Source organism: Polypterus senegalus, chromosome 8 (assembly GCF_016835505.1).
Source record: "Polypterus senegalus isolate Bchr_013 chromosome 8, ASM1683550v1, whole genome shotgun sequence".
NCBI classification, from domain to species: domain Eukaryota; kingdom Metazoa; phylum Chordata; class Cladistia; order Polypteriformes; family Polypteridae; genus Polypterus; species Polypterus senegalus.
Window position 1 is genome coordinate 164,558,274 of NC_053161.1, and position 17,510 is coordinate 164,575,783.

The 17,510-nt window shown below is 42.4% G+C and overlaps 1 protein-coding gene and 1 pseudogene across 1 annotated transcript in view; both read left to right on the forward strand.

Moving 5' to 3' along the window:
• The window catches only part of LOC120534677 (zinc finger protein 708-like), a 90,149-nt gene that overhangs the window by 32,013 nt on the left and 40,626 nt on the right, over nucleotides 1-17,510 (forward strand). The window contains exon 3 of the mRNA XM_039762268.1: nucleotides 4,408-5,309. Within this exon, the coding sequence (XP_039618202.1) occupies nucleotides 4,408-5,309 (902 nt within the window). The remainder of the gene's footprint in view (nucleotides 1-4,407; nucleotides 5,310-17,510) is intronic.
• Nucleotides 7,637-17,510, forward strand: part of LOC120533367 — a 28,784-nt pseudogene continuing 18,910 nt past the window's right edge.

The window sequence follows — 17,510 nt, forward strand, 5'->3', positions numbered from 1 at the left end:
GTTGAAGATGGGCAGAATATTCACCTTTCAACACGACAACAACCCTAAGCACACAGCAAAATTGACAACATGGTGGCTGAAGGAGAAAAAAGTGAATGTCCTTGTGTGGCCAGTCAGAGCCCAGACCTAAATCACATTGAAAATCTGTGGAAAGATATGAAGATAGCAGACCACCAACACTCACCATCTAATTTGACCGAACGTGAATAGTAAAACTGTAAAGAAGAGTGGGGGGCAAATATTGAGTGGGCTCAATCTAGATGTGCAAAGCTGATAGAGAAGAATCCCCAAAGACTCAAGGCTGTCATTAAAGCAAAAGGTGGGTCAATAAAATGACCTTGACATTGGGAGGGGGCCCTTTATGAATCTCAGTAGGTCTTGTTTTGGATTTTTTATCATTTCTCTGAATTGTAGCTGTGATATCTTTCACTTGGATGTTATAGGTTGCATTGACTAAGTAAAGCTGGGAAGAAATATTTTTTGTGTGTGTTTTCATTTAAAACTAAAGTAAAAAAAAAAAAAGGGAATATTTCTAAGGGGATTCTTTTATATCCCCACAGTAACTTCCTGAAAGTTTTCGAATGCAGTTGTCAACGAAAGGTTTGATCTCATACATCTTTGGAGAAACTGGTCCGGCGCCACTATATGCTTCATTATCAAATAATGAGTAACACACATCTAATTGCTACACAGAAGGAACAAATCTCAAAAAATAAACCTATAAAGCCCCAAAATATGGAGAAAACTACTGAATTACCACTCGCAAAATAAAGAGCGGTAATCAAAGAAGTTTCAAATGTTCAAAACACACCCACGATAACAACTGCGAAGGGTATGCTGCCGAAAGAGAAATGTTCGTCCACTTAAAATAAATGCCAAAACTAAATCCTTTTCCCTTAAATATGTGACTGAGGGCAAGTGAAAAGAAAAAGTAGCGTTGGTAGGAGTTCTTTGGTCTCAAAACTACCATAAAACTTTCACTCAAGTAAAGGGTGTTTGTACTTCTGCCACTATGACTACCGAGTTCATAAAAATCACACTAGATGGCAGAACCAAGCAGAGCACAGATCCGAAGGAATTGCATTCATAGGGAAAAAAATCTTTTTATTAAGCGTTTCTATAGACTCTCTCCCCGATTCAGCAAAGGGGGTAAGGCAGTCCACTTTATTTTTCTTTGGTACAGGGGTGATGCCTGTGTTCTTGACGCTCTGGTGGGGACAGATGAACCTCTCAAAGATGTGTTAAAAATGTCCGTAAAGACAGCAGCTAGCTTGGTTGCAGCATAACTGGTAGTTGAGTCATGGCAACTGGACTTCTTTCTTGTTAGGTAGATATGTTTCACTGCTCATCCAAGCAGCTTAACCTTCACCTGGATGGCTGAGAATCTTCACAGACATATTAGTTGCAGCATGTTATTAAAACGCAACCTGAAACTCCATCTGGGCTGGCTGCTTTGCGAATGCTGACTCGGGAGAAGGTCCTCCTCATGTCATCCTCAGAGATCCTCAAGCTGGAGTCTTGCGGCGCTGAGGGAAGTTGCACAGGTCTGTCTGAGTTAGCGAGCTTGAAGTGGGTGAAAAACTGATATAGCTTGTCCGGGAGTGAAGCAATGGTAGATGTAGCCGCGTGTGTCTGAGGTTTGTAGTCTGCCATATCCGACAAGCATCTGCTGTGCTGTTTAACTGAGAGTCCAGTTTGTGGGTATACCGTTGCTTTGCATGTGTAATGGCTTTCCAGAGATAATGCCCCCTGCTGGATACAGTATGATCTCCCTGGGAATGAGTTATTTTGTAATTGCAGCGTGTTACATAACCCAAGTCTATATAGTTTTTCACACCACTGTATATTTCAAATCTATTTGCCCCCTTCCTGATTTCTTATTCTTTTGCATGTTTGTCACACAAAATGTTTCTGATCATCAAACACATTTAACCATTAGTCAAATATAACACAAGTAAACACAAAATGCAGTTTTTAAATGATGGTTTTATTATTTAGGGAGAAAAAAAAATCCAAACCTACATGGCCCTGTGTGAAAAAGTAATTGCCCCTTGTTCAAAAATGACCTAACTGTGGTGTATCACACCTGAGTTCAATTTCCGTAGCCACCCCCAGGCCTGATTACTGCCACACCTGTTTCAATCAAGAAATCACTTAAACAGGAGCTGCCTGACACAGAGAAGTAGACCAAAAGCACCTCAAAAGCTAGACATCATGCCAAGATCCAAAGAAATTCAGGAACAAATGAGAACAGAAGTAATTGAGATCTATCAGTCTGGTAAAGGTTATAAAGCCATTTCTAAAGCTTTGGGACTCCAGTGAACCACAGTGAGAGCCATTATCCACAAATGGCAAAAACATGGAACAGTGGTGAACCTTCCCAGGAGTGGCCGGCCGACCAAAATTACCCCAAGAGCGCAGAGACGACTCATCCGAGAGGTCACAAAGACCCCAGGACAACGTCTAAAGAACTGCAGGCCTCACTTGCCTCAATTAAGGTCAGTGTTCACGACTCCACCATAAGAAAGAGACTGGGCAAAAACGGCCTGCATGGCAGATTTCCAAGACGCAAACCACTGTTAAGCAAAAATAACATTAGGGCTCGTCTCAATTTTGCTAAGAAACATCTCAATGATTGCCAAGACTTTTGGGAAAATACCTTGTGGACTGATGAGACAAAAGTTGAACTTTTGGAAGGCAAATGTCCCGTTACATCTGGCGTAAAAGGAACACAGCATTTCAGACAAAGAACATCATACCAACAGTAAAATATGGTGGTGGTAGTGTGATGGTCTGGGGTTGTTTTGCTGCTTCAGGACCTGGAAGGCTTGCTGTGATAGATGGAACCATGAATTCTACTGTCTACCAAAAAATCCTGAAGGAGAATGTCCGGCCATCTGTTCATCAACTCAAGCTGAAGCGATCTTGGGTGCTGCAACAGGACAATGACCCAAAACACACCAGCAAATCCACCTCTGAATGGCTGAAGAAAAACAAAATGAAGACTTTGGAGTGGCCTAGTCAAAGTCCTGACCTGAATCCAATTGAGATGCTATGGCATGACCTTAAAAAGGCGGTTCATGCTAGAAAACCCTCAAATAAAGCTGAATTACAACAATTCTGCAAAGATGAGTGGGCCAAAATTCCTCCAGAGCTGTAAAGACTCATTGCAAGTTATCGCAAACGCTTGATTGCAGTTATTGCTGCTAAGGGTGGCCCAACCAGTTATTAGGTTCAGGGGGCAATTACTTTTTCACACAGGGCCATGTAGGTTTGAATTTTTTCTCCCTAAATAATAAAACCATCATTTAAAAACTGCATTTTGTGTTTACTTGTGTTATATTTGACTAATGGTTAAATGTGTTTGATGATCAGAAACATTTTGTGTGACAAACATGCAAAAGAATAAGAAATCAGGAAGGGGGCAAATAGTTTTTCACACCACTGTAAAGGCGATACCTCTGCAACAGCGAAAATGGCAAACTCTACACATCGGGCCCTAACTACCAAAGTGGGTTTAGCCATTGGCTTCTTCATCTGTTATGTAATGTCATTAAACAAAGTTAAGTTATTTCTTACCGCCATATCACTAAGGGAGGGGTATCTCCTTTTTATATCATATCTATATACAGTAGATTCGGGTTATGTAACATGCCACAATTACAAAAGTACTCATTCCCAGGGAGCTCGCACTCTCTACTGGATAAACATACCTGCTCATTTTGTATGCCTGCGTATCTCCATCTTCACTTGGTCCACTCAGCTTCCTCCTACTCACCCGTGTGACAGGTTGTAAATAATAAAACAGTGAACAGGTAGTACAGACAATGACAATAACAGAAATACAGACACAAAAATGAAAAGTCCACGAGGAGCAACACGCAACACGTTGCCTCACTCTGGCGCCATCTGTACAATCCTGTATGCCTGTGCATGAATACATCACTTTGTTCATTCCTCTTCTTTCCTTGGTGATCTAAATAAGCCATTTTGATATACATTTTGGAGTCAAGTGGCTTCGTCTAAGTGTGCAAAATTTTAGGCCACATTCTGATGATCAAATGTGCATTTCACATTCTTGGCATGACAATAACAACATACAATAAGAGTATGATGACAAAATGAGGATGTAGTGACACCACTAATCTTCTCCGGTGGATCTATCTATCACCTGTGATCTTCATGTTTTCCTGTTTCAACTTTGTGGTTCTGGTGACTCGTTGTTATACAAATAGGAAAATTAATAAGCCAAGTGTCTTTCCAAGGGCAAATTAACTGATGATTGATATTCATCATTTCAATTACCATTTAATGCTGTGATTTAAAGTGAATAATTAGTAGTGGATTGATTTTTTTTTTCTCTCCCCAATCCACCCCTCCCCACCCCACCCTTTAAACTTCATACAGTTGACAAACCTCACTGCTGTTCTGAATGTGACAAAGCATTCTCAAAAATTGCCTATCTTCAGAGACACAAACGAATTCACACAGGAGAGAAGCCATATTGCTGCTTGGAATGTGGAAAGCGATACTTTAGCAAGAGCTCTCTGCACAAACACAAAAGAATTCACACAGGAGAGCCGCCATATTGCTGTTTGGATTGTGGAAAGCGATACTTCGACGAGAGTTCACTGCACAAACACAAAAGAATTCACACAGGGGAGAAGCCGTATTGCTGTTTGGAATGTGGAAAGCGATACTTTGACAAGAGTTCACTGCAGAGTCACAAAAGAATTCACACAGGAGAGAAGCCGTATTGCTGCTTAGAATGTGGACAAGCATTCTTACGTGCCTCCTATCTTCAGAACCACAAAAGAATTCATACGGGAGAGAAGCCATATTCCTGTTCAGAATGTGGCAAGGAATTCACGCGTAATACTATTCTTCGGGTCCACAGAAGAATTCACACTGGAGAGAAGCCATATTGCTGTTTGGAATGTGGCAAACGATTCCGCGACATGGCCAGTCTTCGGAACCACACCAGTTTTCATACCGGGAGGAAGCCATATTGCTGTTCTGAATGTGGCAAATGTTTTTTGCTTAACACACATCTACAGGTCCACAAAAGAATTCACACAGGAGATGAGCCGTATTGCTGTTTAGAATGTGGCAAAACATTCTCATGTGTCACTGATCTTCAGAGCCACCAAATAATTCATACAGGAGAGAAACCGTATTGCTGTTCAGAATGTGGGCAGCAATTCTCTAAGAAGAGCTCTCTTCAGAGACACAAAAGAATTCACGCAAGAGAGAAGAAAAAAGAATTCAAACATTGTGGCAAGTCCCATGACTCCGTCAGATCTGGGAATGTATAACCTTGTATATTGACTGGTGTGCATGGAAACCTTTCCGTGCTTTTATATGCATTTTCTGTAAATCATTCTGTGGCCAGTCTATGATACCAAACCTGTAAGATACGATGGGAATGGCTAGTTGGTTTTATTTCTTGCTGTAAGGGAAGTTTTGACGATTTATTTGTTTGACAAATGTGATATACTTCCCTCTGATTTCTGCACCTTCATTTACTTCCAAGTACTTATAAATCTCTTCCGGATTAAGATTATGGTAGAGTCATCGGCCATTTTGATGTTTCTGCTCTACTGAACAATAGTATACTTTGGAGTCACAGAAAATTCATGCTGAGCCCTTGCTGCAAGCCCAATGGAGTAAGAAATAAAGCAGTACAATTGACTTATCCTGACTAAAGAGTGAAGTTCACTCCTGTCTTAATAATAAGCGCACCGAGAAAATCTATAGAAATAAAATCCAGAGAGAAGCAGTACTGCTGTTCTGATTGTGGCAAACAATTTTCCACCAGGAGTAGTTTTCAGAAACCCTTAAGAATTCAGACCGGAGACGATCTGTTTTGCCATTTGAAATGTGTCAAACAATTCTGTGACAGGAGTCGTCACTTGAAGTAAAACTGGAAACAATTCCTGCTAGGGACGAGGGAGTAAGGTTTCAATCTTCTCAAGTACCTTCATGTGGTGGGCTTCTTTGTATAAGATCCATACTAAATCTCAACAAGGTGAAACTACTTTCTTAAGGTGAAAATGATCAAAAAATAATCATTCATCCTGGCAGCACATCTCCTGGGATAACAAAGCGCCCACCCCTTGCCTCTGCACTCTGGCACATGAAGGTGATATCAGTGGTGCAACATCTTCAAATGACAAGAGGACCTTCTTTGTGGTAACGATTAAAGTGTACATGGAAAGAGTGAGAACATGTGAAGTTCTAAGAAAACCACAACAGTTGAGATTGCAGTGTTGCTTATTAGGCTGTGAAGACCTAAACTATGCAATGGCAAACAATATACTCAGAATTCTGAAAGAAGCAGAGAAATTAAGAAGATACAAACAGATGCGCAAAACATGGCACAGACCAGATTATTCAAGAATAATCCAAAATAATTCTATAGTGGAGATCACTTGAAAGTAACTATAGCACCTAACAAAAATAATGGGGGGGCATTTATACAGATTTTAAATAACACCTGAAAATAACCAAGTTACAGATGGAAACAGAAATAACCCAAGTGAAAGAAATGTTATGGACTGTGGTAAAGGCGGAAACATTAAACAACAACAACAGCACAAATTCCAAACTAATGCCAATGGGAAGGTGCAGGTCTCGTACCTAACATCTGGTTTAAGCACCTAACATCCCTGCACCAGGATATGCCTGACTGTAAAAATACGGTGATGCAGCAACCAGAGATGACAATACAGGGGTTCACTATAGAGAGAACCGTCCTGCTCCCAAACAATCTAACAAACCAACATTTCTAAAAATTACCATCCAATAACCTGCCTCTTGACTGTAGATGGGATATTCACAGCTGTAGACACAGATAGAATTTACAGACGGCTGGACCAGAACAGCATGATGGTAATAGCAAAGAAAGGAAATAAAAAGAGTCCTATGGCATTAAAGATCAACTGCTACTAAACAAAGCGGTCATGGAATTCTCCAAGAAAGACAAACATTGGGATGAATACACAAAAGCCTTTGACAGTGTACAGAATCCACCCAGTTGTGACAAGTTCAATTTTAGCCGCCATGCCCCACTGCCAAACAACCCTGCAGCTTCACCATGGCCGAGAACAGATCCTAATCACAAACATAAAACTAAAAAGAGGAATATTATGTTGAATTTGGGGAAGTTACTGGTATGTTCAAAACTTTCTTTTTGATCTAAAATGTATTTCTGACTAGTGATGGCAGGGAAAAGTCAAGCAAAATGACACCTTTTATTGGCTAACTAAAAAGATTACAATATGCAAAAGCTTTCAAGGCAACTCAGGCTCCTTCTACAGGCGAGATGTAATCCAGAAACTGGAGTTCCCTGTGTTTATATCCACACACTAGGACAAGAAACAACACTGGTAAATCTTTAAAGGAAAAAATCTTAAATGTAAGAAATGAATAGGTTCATTCAGGCTAAGATTAATTTAACAAGAGAGAGAAGAACAATGTATGGTCAAGATCTTTGGATAAGATCTTGTCCTGGTGTGTGGATTTAAACACAGGGAACTTCAGTTTCTGTATTACGTCTTGCCTGAAGAAGGGGCCCGAGTTGCCTCGAAAGCTTGCATATTGTAATCTTTTTAGTTAGCCAATAAAAGGGGTCATTTTGCTTGACTTTTCTCTACATTCATAATGGCTAACACAGTACAACACCCTAGTACTAGTGATGGCAGTTATTTATGTAAAAAGTGTAATAGGTAAAGTTATTGCACAATATAGCGTAATCCTGTAAACGTCTGTTATTAGCAACTAGCATGTTTGAAACAATGAACAGTGTGTGTAGTATGACAGAAAATGTGTATTTTCTTGTATCTGCTTTGTTTATTTAAGATTATCAATCTGTGGTACGCTTCTACCTGTTACCCTTGTGATTTCTTCACCATTAAAAAGGCATTAAATAGCGGAAAGGAAGAGTTGTTCCATGTGTCCTCATTAATCACCTAAAGGCCTTTTGCAAGTTTGGGCAGACATTGAAGAAGGAAACCCAGGTAACTTGATATACACCAGAATTCCTTCAACAGCTCCTCCCCACTTGCAGTCTAAAGTTCTGTAATGTCATTTTCTGTCTCTCAGTGTGGTCAACAATCAGCTGCAATCTTTGCATTGAGACGCCTGATTGAAAACCGTCAAGGGAGACGGAAAGGATTGCATATGGAGTGTATCGATTTGGAGAAGACTTATGATTGAGTGTCACGTCAAGAGAGGTCTGGAGGTGAGTGAGTGAGAAAGGAGGACCAGAGCAGTATGTGGGATATGTATGAGCGAGTGAGGACTTGAGTTAAAAGCAGTGTTGGGGGAACGGACAAGACCCCAGTTAGAGGAAGTCTGTGCCAGGGATCTTCAAGTCCTTACCTCTTAGATCTGGTTATGGTTGTGTTGAGTCATGGGATCAAAGATCAATTCCCACTGGTGTTGGCTTTTTGCTGATGACATTGTGTTGTGTAGCACCAGTAAAAAATGAAGTGGAGAAGTTAGAAGAATGATGAAGGGCTTTGGAAGATATAGGACTGAAGATAGACAGGAAGAAGGAGACAGAATATCTGAGGTTTAATGATGATCAGGATTCAGAAGTTAGCTTGCAGGGAGAGCTATTGAAAATAAGGTCTAAATTCAGAAATCTAGGATGAGAGGTAGTCCAAGATGAAGATTTAGATCCAAGGAATAACCCATAGAGTGCAGTGTGGTTGGAACAACTGGAAGAAAGTATCAGCAGGTGTATTGTGTGACTGAAGAATTAAATTGAAGGTTAAAGGTGAGGTTTTTACAACAGTGGTAATACCAAAAATGATGTATGGAGCTGAGACAGGGGCAGTAAAGGGAGCACAGCAGCAGAAGAAGATAGATGTGGCAGAAATGAGAATGTGGAGATGGATGTGTGGCCTTACATAAAAGGAGAGAAGAAGAAAAGAGACAATCAGAGGAACAACAAAAGTGGGAGAGATAACCAAGAGATTTAAGGGAAGTAGGTTGAAGTGGTATGGACATGTGATGAGGAGGGACAATGAACATGTGGGCAAAAGAGTGATGGGAATGGAAATACAAGGGAAGAGAAAGAGGGAGGACAAAACAAAGGTGGTCAGATAAAGGGAAAGAAGAGCTGAAGTAAATGGGCCTGACTGGGGAGGAGGTGCTGGAGTGATCTATAGAAGCAGCAATCGGTTCATTGAGTGCATTGGCATTGGACTTTGGTAAAATGAAGCTGTTTCTTATACAGTACATAGGTACATCAATGAACATGACCCACACTTATCCCTTACACTTTATGACACCTCAAGCTCCATCTCTTTTTTTTAGATCTTGTTGTTAGTGTTGCTAAAACCCAGCCACAGGGGATGCAGAAATCGGTGTGTTTCTTTGCGCCGGTCCCAAACCCGGATAAATGGGGATGGTTACATCAGGAAGGGCTTCCAGTGTAAAATTTTGCCAAATTAATATATGGACAACAATACAAATTTCCATACCGGATCGGTAGAGCCCCGGGTTAACAACGATCACCACCAGTACTGTTAGCTAACATGGTGCTGGCAGAAATTGGGCTACTGTTGGCCGAAGGAGAAGAAGACGGGGGAGATGTGTCCAGAGGCAGGAGGAGAGGAGGAAAGTAAGGAGAGTGGAACTGATGGTAGAAACTTTGAATGTTGGCAGTATGACTGGTAAGGGGAAAGAGTTAGCAGATATGACGGAGAGAAGGAAGGTTGATATATTGTGTGTGCAAGAGACTAAATGGAAGGGGAGTAAGGTCAGGTGGGTCAGAGGTGGATTCAAATTGTTCTATCATGGTGTGGATGGGAGGAGAAATGGAGTAGGAGTTATGCTGAAAGAACAGTATGTCAAGAGTGTTCTGGGGGTGAAAAGAGTGTCAGGCAGAGTAATGATTATGAAGCTGGAAATTGGAGGTGTAATGATGAAAGTTGTTAGTGCATATGCACTGCAAGTTAGGTGTGCAATGGATGAGAAAAAGATTTTTGGAGTGAGTTGGATGAAGTGATGATCAGTGTACCCAAGAGACAGAAAGTGGTGATTGGAGCGGATTTCAATGGACATGTTGGTGAAGGGATCAGAGGAGATGAGGAGGTGATGAGTAGGTATGGTGTCAAAGAGAGGAATGAAGAAGGTCCAAGGATAGTGGATTTTGCCAAAAGGATGGACATGGCTGTGGTGAATACATATTTTAAGAAGAGAGAGGAACATAGGGTTATGTACAAGAGTGGAGGAAGATGCACACAGGTAGATTACATCCTATGCAGAAGAGTCAATCTGAAGGAGATTGAAGACTGCAAAGTGGTGGCAGGGGAAAGCGTAGTTAAGCAGAGTAGGATGGTGGTCTGTAGAATGATGTTGGAGATCAAGAAGAGGAAGAGAGTGAGGGCAGAGCCAAGGATCAAATGGTGGAAGTTGAAAAAGGAAGACTGCAAGGTTGAGTTTAGGGAGAAGGTGAGACAGGCACTGGGTGGTAGTAAATAATTACCAGAGAGCTGGGAAACTACAGCAGATGTAGTAAGGGTGACAGCAAGAAGAGTGATTGGTGTGGCATCTGGACAGAGGAAGGAGGAAAAGGAAACCTGGTGGTGGAATGGGGAAATACAGGAGAGTATACAGAGGAAGAGGATGGCAAAGAAGAAGTGGGATAGTCAGAGAGATTCAGAAAGAAGACCAGAATACAAGGAGATGAGGCTCAAGGTGAAGAGGGAGGTGGTGAAGGCTAAAGAAAAGGCGTATGATGAGTTGTATGAGAGGTTGGACACTAAGGAGGGAGAAAAGGGCCGGTGGGCTAGACAGAGGGACCGAGCTGGGAAAGATGTGCAGCAGGTTAGGATAATAAAGGATAACGATGGAAATGTACTCACAAGCGAGAAGAGTGTGTTGAGCAGACGGAAAGCGTACTTTAAGAAGCTGATGAATTAAGAGAACGAGAGGGAGAAGAGGTTGGATAATGTGGAGATAGCGAATCAGGAAGTGCAACAGATTAGCAAGGAGGAAGTAAGGACAGCTATGAAGAGGATGAAAAATGGAAAGGCCGTTGGTCCAGATGAGATAGTGGAAGTATGGAGATGTTTAGGAGAGATGGCAGTGGAGTTTTTAACCAGATTGTTTAATGGAATCTTGGAAAATGAGAGGATGCCTGAGAAGTGGAGAAGAAGTGTACTGGTGCCGATATTTAAGAATAAGGGGGATGTGCAGGACTGTAGTAACTACAGGGGAATAAAATTGATGAGCCACAGCATGAAGTTATGGGAAAGAGTAGTGGAAGCTAGGTTAAGAAGTGAGGTGATGATTAGTGAGCAGCAGTATGGTTTTATACCAAGAAAGAGCACCGCAGATGTGATGTTTGCTCTGAAGATGTTGATGGAGAAGTTTAGAGAAGGCCAGAAGGAGTTGCATTTCGTCTTTGTGGACCTGGAGAAAGCAAATGACAGGGTGCCTCGAGAGGAGCTGTGGTATTGTAGGAGGAAGTCTGGAGTGGCAGAGAAGTACATAAGAGTTGTACAGGATATGTACGAGGGAAGTGTGACAGTGGTGAGGTCTGCGGTAGGAGTGACGGATGCAATCAAGTTGGAGTTGGGATTACATCAGGGATCTATGATGTTTGCTGATGATATTGCGGAGACCCTGGAGAGGTGGAGATGTGCTCTAGAGGGGAGAGGAATGACGGTCAGTAAGAACAAGACAGAATATATGTGTGTAAATGAGAGGGAGGTCAGTGGAATGGTGAGGATGCAGGGAGTAGAGTTGGTGAAGGTGGATGAGTTTAAATACTTGGGATCAACAGTACAGAGTAATAGGGATTTTGGAAGAGAGGTGAAAAAGAGTGCTGGCAGAGTGGAGAAGAGTGTCAGGAGTAATTTGTGACAGATGGGTATCAGCAAGAGTGAAAGGGAAGGTCTACAGGACCGTAGTGAGACCAGCTATGTTATATGGGTTAGAGACGGTGGCTCTGACCAAAAAGCAGGAGACAGAGCTGGAGGTGGCAGAGTTAAAGATGCCAAGATTTGCATTTGGTGTGACAAGTATGGACAGGATTAGAAATGAGGACATTAGAGGGTCAGCTCAGGTTGGACAGTTAGGAGACAAAATCCGAGAGGCAAGATTGTGTTGGTTTGGACATGTGCAGAGGAGAGATGCTGATGCTCTGGCAACCCCTAACGGGAGCAGCCGAAAGAAGAAGAAGAAGATTTTGAGCAAGAAACAACACTCTTATGATAAAGAGTAAACCAATCGCTGCCTTCATTAAAAATGATCAGAACTTCTGCAGGCCACATCAACCGACCAGAGGGGTTCACCCTCTAATAGGATATGATTGGTCCAAGTTACTTCTTTTTCAGAAAACTTTAAAATTAAAGGGAATGGTAATATAGGCATGTGGAGTGTCATTTTACTATTTCGAGTTTGTTGATCACAGATGTGATGATATTTTTGATATCCAGTTCTACCAGTGATCCAAGCTCTCTCAGTGAGAGTGATAGTCACCTCCCAGATGGTTAAAAGTTACAACTTTCAAACATAAGCATGTCGGGTATCATTTACAGCAGGGGTGTCCAACTCCAGTCCTGGAGGGCCGCAGTGGCTGCAGGTTTTCATTCTTACCCTATTCCTAATCAGTGACCAGTTTTCACTGATAATTAACTCCTTTTCCCTTCATTTTAATAGCCCTGTTCTTAAGGATTCAGTCCTCTGAATTCATTGATTTCTTTATTAAATATGAGATGTGAAACAAGCCAACAGATGACCAGCTAAACTGGAACGTCAAACTCCAGCCAATTTCACTCCAACCAGTTTCTTAATGAGAAGCCAATTCTTGCTGTTCGTTAAAGCTGTTATTAAATTCTATGAACTTGTTGTTGCTCTCATTCTGTCACAGCAGACTGTTGATTTTCTGTTTTTTTTAAGCCCACCGTCAAGATGTTTTGGTGACCTGACCAGAACAAAACGACCAAGACCTTCACCTTTCTTTATTTTCAGGTGAGCTGGCCATGTGGTGGCTTATTTTATGCCTTGTTATTGTTTGGCTGCTAATTAAGGAAAAAGAGACAACTAAGGGGTCTGAGTCACGTCAATTAAGGCAAAAGAGGTTAATTTGTTGCAAAATCGTCTCACTAACTAAGAATATGGTTAGAATGAAAACCTGCAGCCATTGCAGCTCACTGGGACTGGAGTTGGACACCCCTGATTTAGAATGTTTTAAGGTCAGTATATGAATATCATATTATTTTCATTCCTATACTAGGAAAAATGGTACATTTCTATTACAATCAAGAATATTTAGACTTTAAACATTCACAGCCCCAAATCAAAAAAGTTGGGACAGTATGGAAAAAACCAACGGACAAACAAATAAATAAAACAAAGACTTGGTGATTGTTAAATTTACTTTGACTTTTATTTCATTGCAGACAGTCTGAACCCAAGATATTTCATGTTTACCTGTTCAGCTTCCTTTCATTTGTTAATATACAGCTATTCCTGCATTTCAGGCCTGCTTCACATTCCAAAACAAAAGTTGAGATGGGGGACAATTAAAGCCAGTAATGAGGTAAAATAGTTAATTAATGATGTGATTTCAAACAGGTGATGCCAATAGGGGATTGTAATCAGGATTTGGTATCCATTAGTGATGGCAAAATGAAGCCTCGTGAAGCTTTGAGGCTTTCTTTCTTTTTTGTGTTGAAAAAGATTTGAAGCTTTGAAGCCTCAGCCCCAGTATGAGCAGCGACATCTGGTGGTTAACTGAGGTCAAGGCAAGCTCTCAAGAATGCCAGTGGTATGTGTTGCAATGTTCAGACTATATTTGACAATTTTACTAACAAGCAAAATTATACAATATGGGACTTTAACCAAACTACTCCTTACGCTACTGCTGTGCCGATTGACTCTGGTTATACACCCATCCATTTTCCATCACTTCTCCAAAGCCAAGTTGCAGGGGCAGCATTCTTACCAGTGAAGCCCATACTTCCTTTTCTCCAGCCACACTGAACAATTCATATTGTGGGATCCCATGGGGTTCCTATGCCACCTGGGAAATATAATCTTTCCAGAGAGCCCTGAACCTTCCCCAGTGTTTCCTTCCAGCTGTTTGTGCCCATAAATTCTCCACAAGGAGGCATTCAGGAGGCATCTGTATCTGAAGCCCCAACCACCTCAATTGGCTGATCTCGACGCGGAGGGTCATCTGGTTTCACTCTGAGCCTCTCCCGCATGTCACCCTGGAGAAAGCTCATTTTGGCTGCTTGCACCCGCATTCTCATTCTTTTGGTCATTACCCAAACCAGACTGACTGGTAAATCAAGAGCTTTGCCTTCTGACTCATCTCCTTCTTCACCACTACATATTAGTATAGCAACCACATAAATGCACTCGTCACCCCAATCTGTTTAACGATCTAACTGCCCCTTTTTCCCCTTCACTCGTGAATAAAACACAGAGGTACTTAAACTCTTCCACTTGAGCAGTAACTTGCCTTACACTTGGAGAGAACAGTCCACCTTTTTCCTACTGAGGACCACAGCCTTAGATTTGGAAGTGTTGATCCTCATCCCTGCCATTTCAAGCTGCAGACCGTGCCGATGCATGCTGGACGCCACAGCACAATGAAGCCAACAGGACTACTGTATGTCATCTGCAAAAAGTAGTGATATAATTCTAAGGCCACCAAACTGGTCCTCTTACGCTCCATGAATGCACCTTGATATCTTGTCCAAGAAAATCACAAACAGGATTAAAGACAAAGCACAGCCCTGGTGGAGTCCAACACCAACTGGAAGTGGTGCTGATGTTTTTCCAAGTATGCAGGCTACATAGCCCTTATTAGGTGTCCTGGAAACCCATACTCTCCCAGCCTTCTCTAAGTCCACAAAACTCAATGTAGACCGATTGGCCATACTCCCATGCCCCCTCCAGAATCCTCATGAGACTAAAAAGCTGGTCCACCGTTCCACAGCCTGGACGGAATCCACATTGCTCCTCCTGGAGCTGAGGTTCTACAACTGGGTGAAGTCTACTTTCCTGCACCCTGGCATAAGCTTTTCCACAGAGGCCGTGGAGTGTGATTCCTCAGTAGCTGGAAAACACCCTCTTGTCCTACTTTTTAAAAATGGGGACCACCACCCCGGTTTGCCACTCTAGAGGCACAGCATCCTATGACCATGCAATATTGTCCACAGCCTTCAAAATTTCAAATCTTGTCCACCTCTGGGGATTTGCCACTATGGAGTTGTTTAACTACCTCAGTGATCTCCCTCAAGGATATGGGTACTGATCCCTTATCAGTTTATGGCTCTGCCAGTCTTTTGGGTTCAGGAGCTCCTCAAAGTGTCCCTTCCACCGCCAGACAATATTCTCAGCCCGGGTCAGCACTTCTCCACCCTTGCTGAGAATGGTGAGTGAATCCCAGCCTTCCCTTTCTGAGTCACCTGATGGTTTGCCAGAACTTTCCATGGTCTTCCCAAACTCCTCCCACACCTGGGTTTTGACTTCCTCGACCACCAAGGCCACAGCCCTTTATGCCTGTCAGTACCTCTTTTCTCCTTCGGAGGTCACCAGTGTTAAATATATACGGAAAGTCTACTTTTTCAGCTTGATGGCATCCCTCACTTCTGGTGTTCACCATTGGTTCCTTGGGTTACCACCTTGAGAGGCACCTATGGCCTTCAGGCTGAAGCTCTTTGCAGCCTCTACCACAATGGAGGCATTGAACAAGGCCCATTCAGACTCTGTGTACCCCAGCCCCACCCCCCAGGATGTAAGAAAAGCTCTTTAAAGGGTTAAAGTTGAAAGTCATCTGGACAGGGGTCTCCCCCAGACATTCCCAGTCCATCCTCACTACTCGATTGGGCTTTCTAGGTCTGTCGAGGCACTTGCTCCACCATCTGACCTTGCTCATCACCAGGTGGTGATCATGTGACAGCTCTGTCCCACTCTTCACTCGAGTGTCCAGAAAATATGTCCGCAAATCTGAGGATACGATTGTGAAATCAATCATAGATCTTTGGCTTAGGGTGCTCTGGTCCTGAACACACTTTTAAGCCACCTCATGTTTGAATATGGTGTTTGTTATGGACAAAACATGCCTAGCACAGAAGTCCAATAACAAAACACTCAGGTTTGGGTCAGAGGAGCCATTCCTCCCAATCACACCTCTTCAGGTGTCTCCATCATTACCCTTGTGGACTATGAAGTCTCCCAGAAAAACTATGGAGTCCTCAGCTGGGACCAGTTTCCTGAAACTCCTCCAGTGACACCAAGAACGCTGGCAGTCAGAGTCCTCTCCCCTGTGACCTTCAGCCGCACAGAGGGACAAACTCCAACAGGGCATCAACCTGGAAGGGCCTCAATAAGAAGCCCTCTGCTGTCCCACATCTTTATCTCCGGCAAATTCCAAAGTAAAGGGAGTCCAGCCTCTTTTGAGGGATTTGGTTCCAAAATCATGAGAGTGAGTGGACAAGAGCTCAATTATCTCTAGATGGTATCTCTCCACCTCACCCACTAACTCCAGGTCCTTCCCCCCAAGAGAGGTGACATTACATGTCCCAAGAGTCAGTTTGTGTGTCTAGGTTACAGTCCGCCAAAGCCTCTACCTTTGACTGCCACCCAGGTCACATTGCACCCAGCCCCTTATCCAACTGTAGGTGGTGGGTCCACAGGTGGACAGTCCCATGTTATGTTTTTGAGTTGTGCCAGACCAACAACAATATTTATTTATATAACACCTTTCCATACAAGTGATGTAGCTCAAAGTGTTTTACAGGATGAAGAAAAAAAGTTTATACAAAATAAAAATATATAAATAAGATTAGGAAATACTAAATAAGGACAGAAATCATGAGACCAGGCCCGGTGGTAGGTTGAGCTGCTAGGCACTCGTCTGCGGGCACTTCTCCCTGGCCTGGCTCCACCATACTGGGTGGGATACTCTTTCTTTCTATGTAGAGCTGCATTAGTCAGGGCTGTGTATCACTCTTTGTTTGACCTCACACCTGGGACCAAATTGCTGTGTGAGGCCTTACTAGGAGCTTTTGCTCTTGAAAACATACAGTTGCGGCTGAAAGTCTGTGAACCATTTAGAATTTTCTATATTTCTGCAGAAATATGACCTAAAACATCATCAGATTTTCACTCAAGTCCTAAAAGTAGAATAAAAGAAACCAGTTAAACAAATGAGACAAAAATATTATACTTGGTCATTTATTTATTAAGGAAAATGATCGAATATTACATATTTGTGAGTGGCAAAAGTATGTGAACTTTTGCTTTCAGTATCTGGTGTGACCCCCCTTTGCAGCAATAACTGCAACTAAACGTTTCCGGTAACTTTTGATCATTCCTGCACACCGGCTTGGAGTAATTTTAGCCCATTCCTCCGTATAGAACAGCTTCAACTCTGGGATGTCGGTGGGTTTCCTCACATTAACTGCTCGCTTCAGGTCCTTCCACAGCATTTCGATTGGATTAAGGTCAGGACTTTGACTTGGCCATTCCAAAAC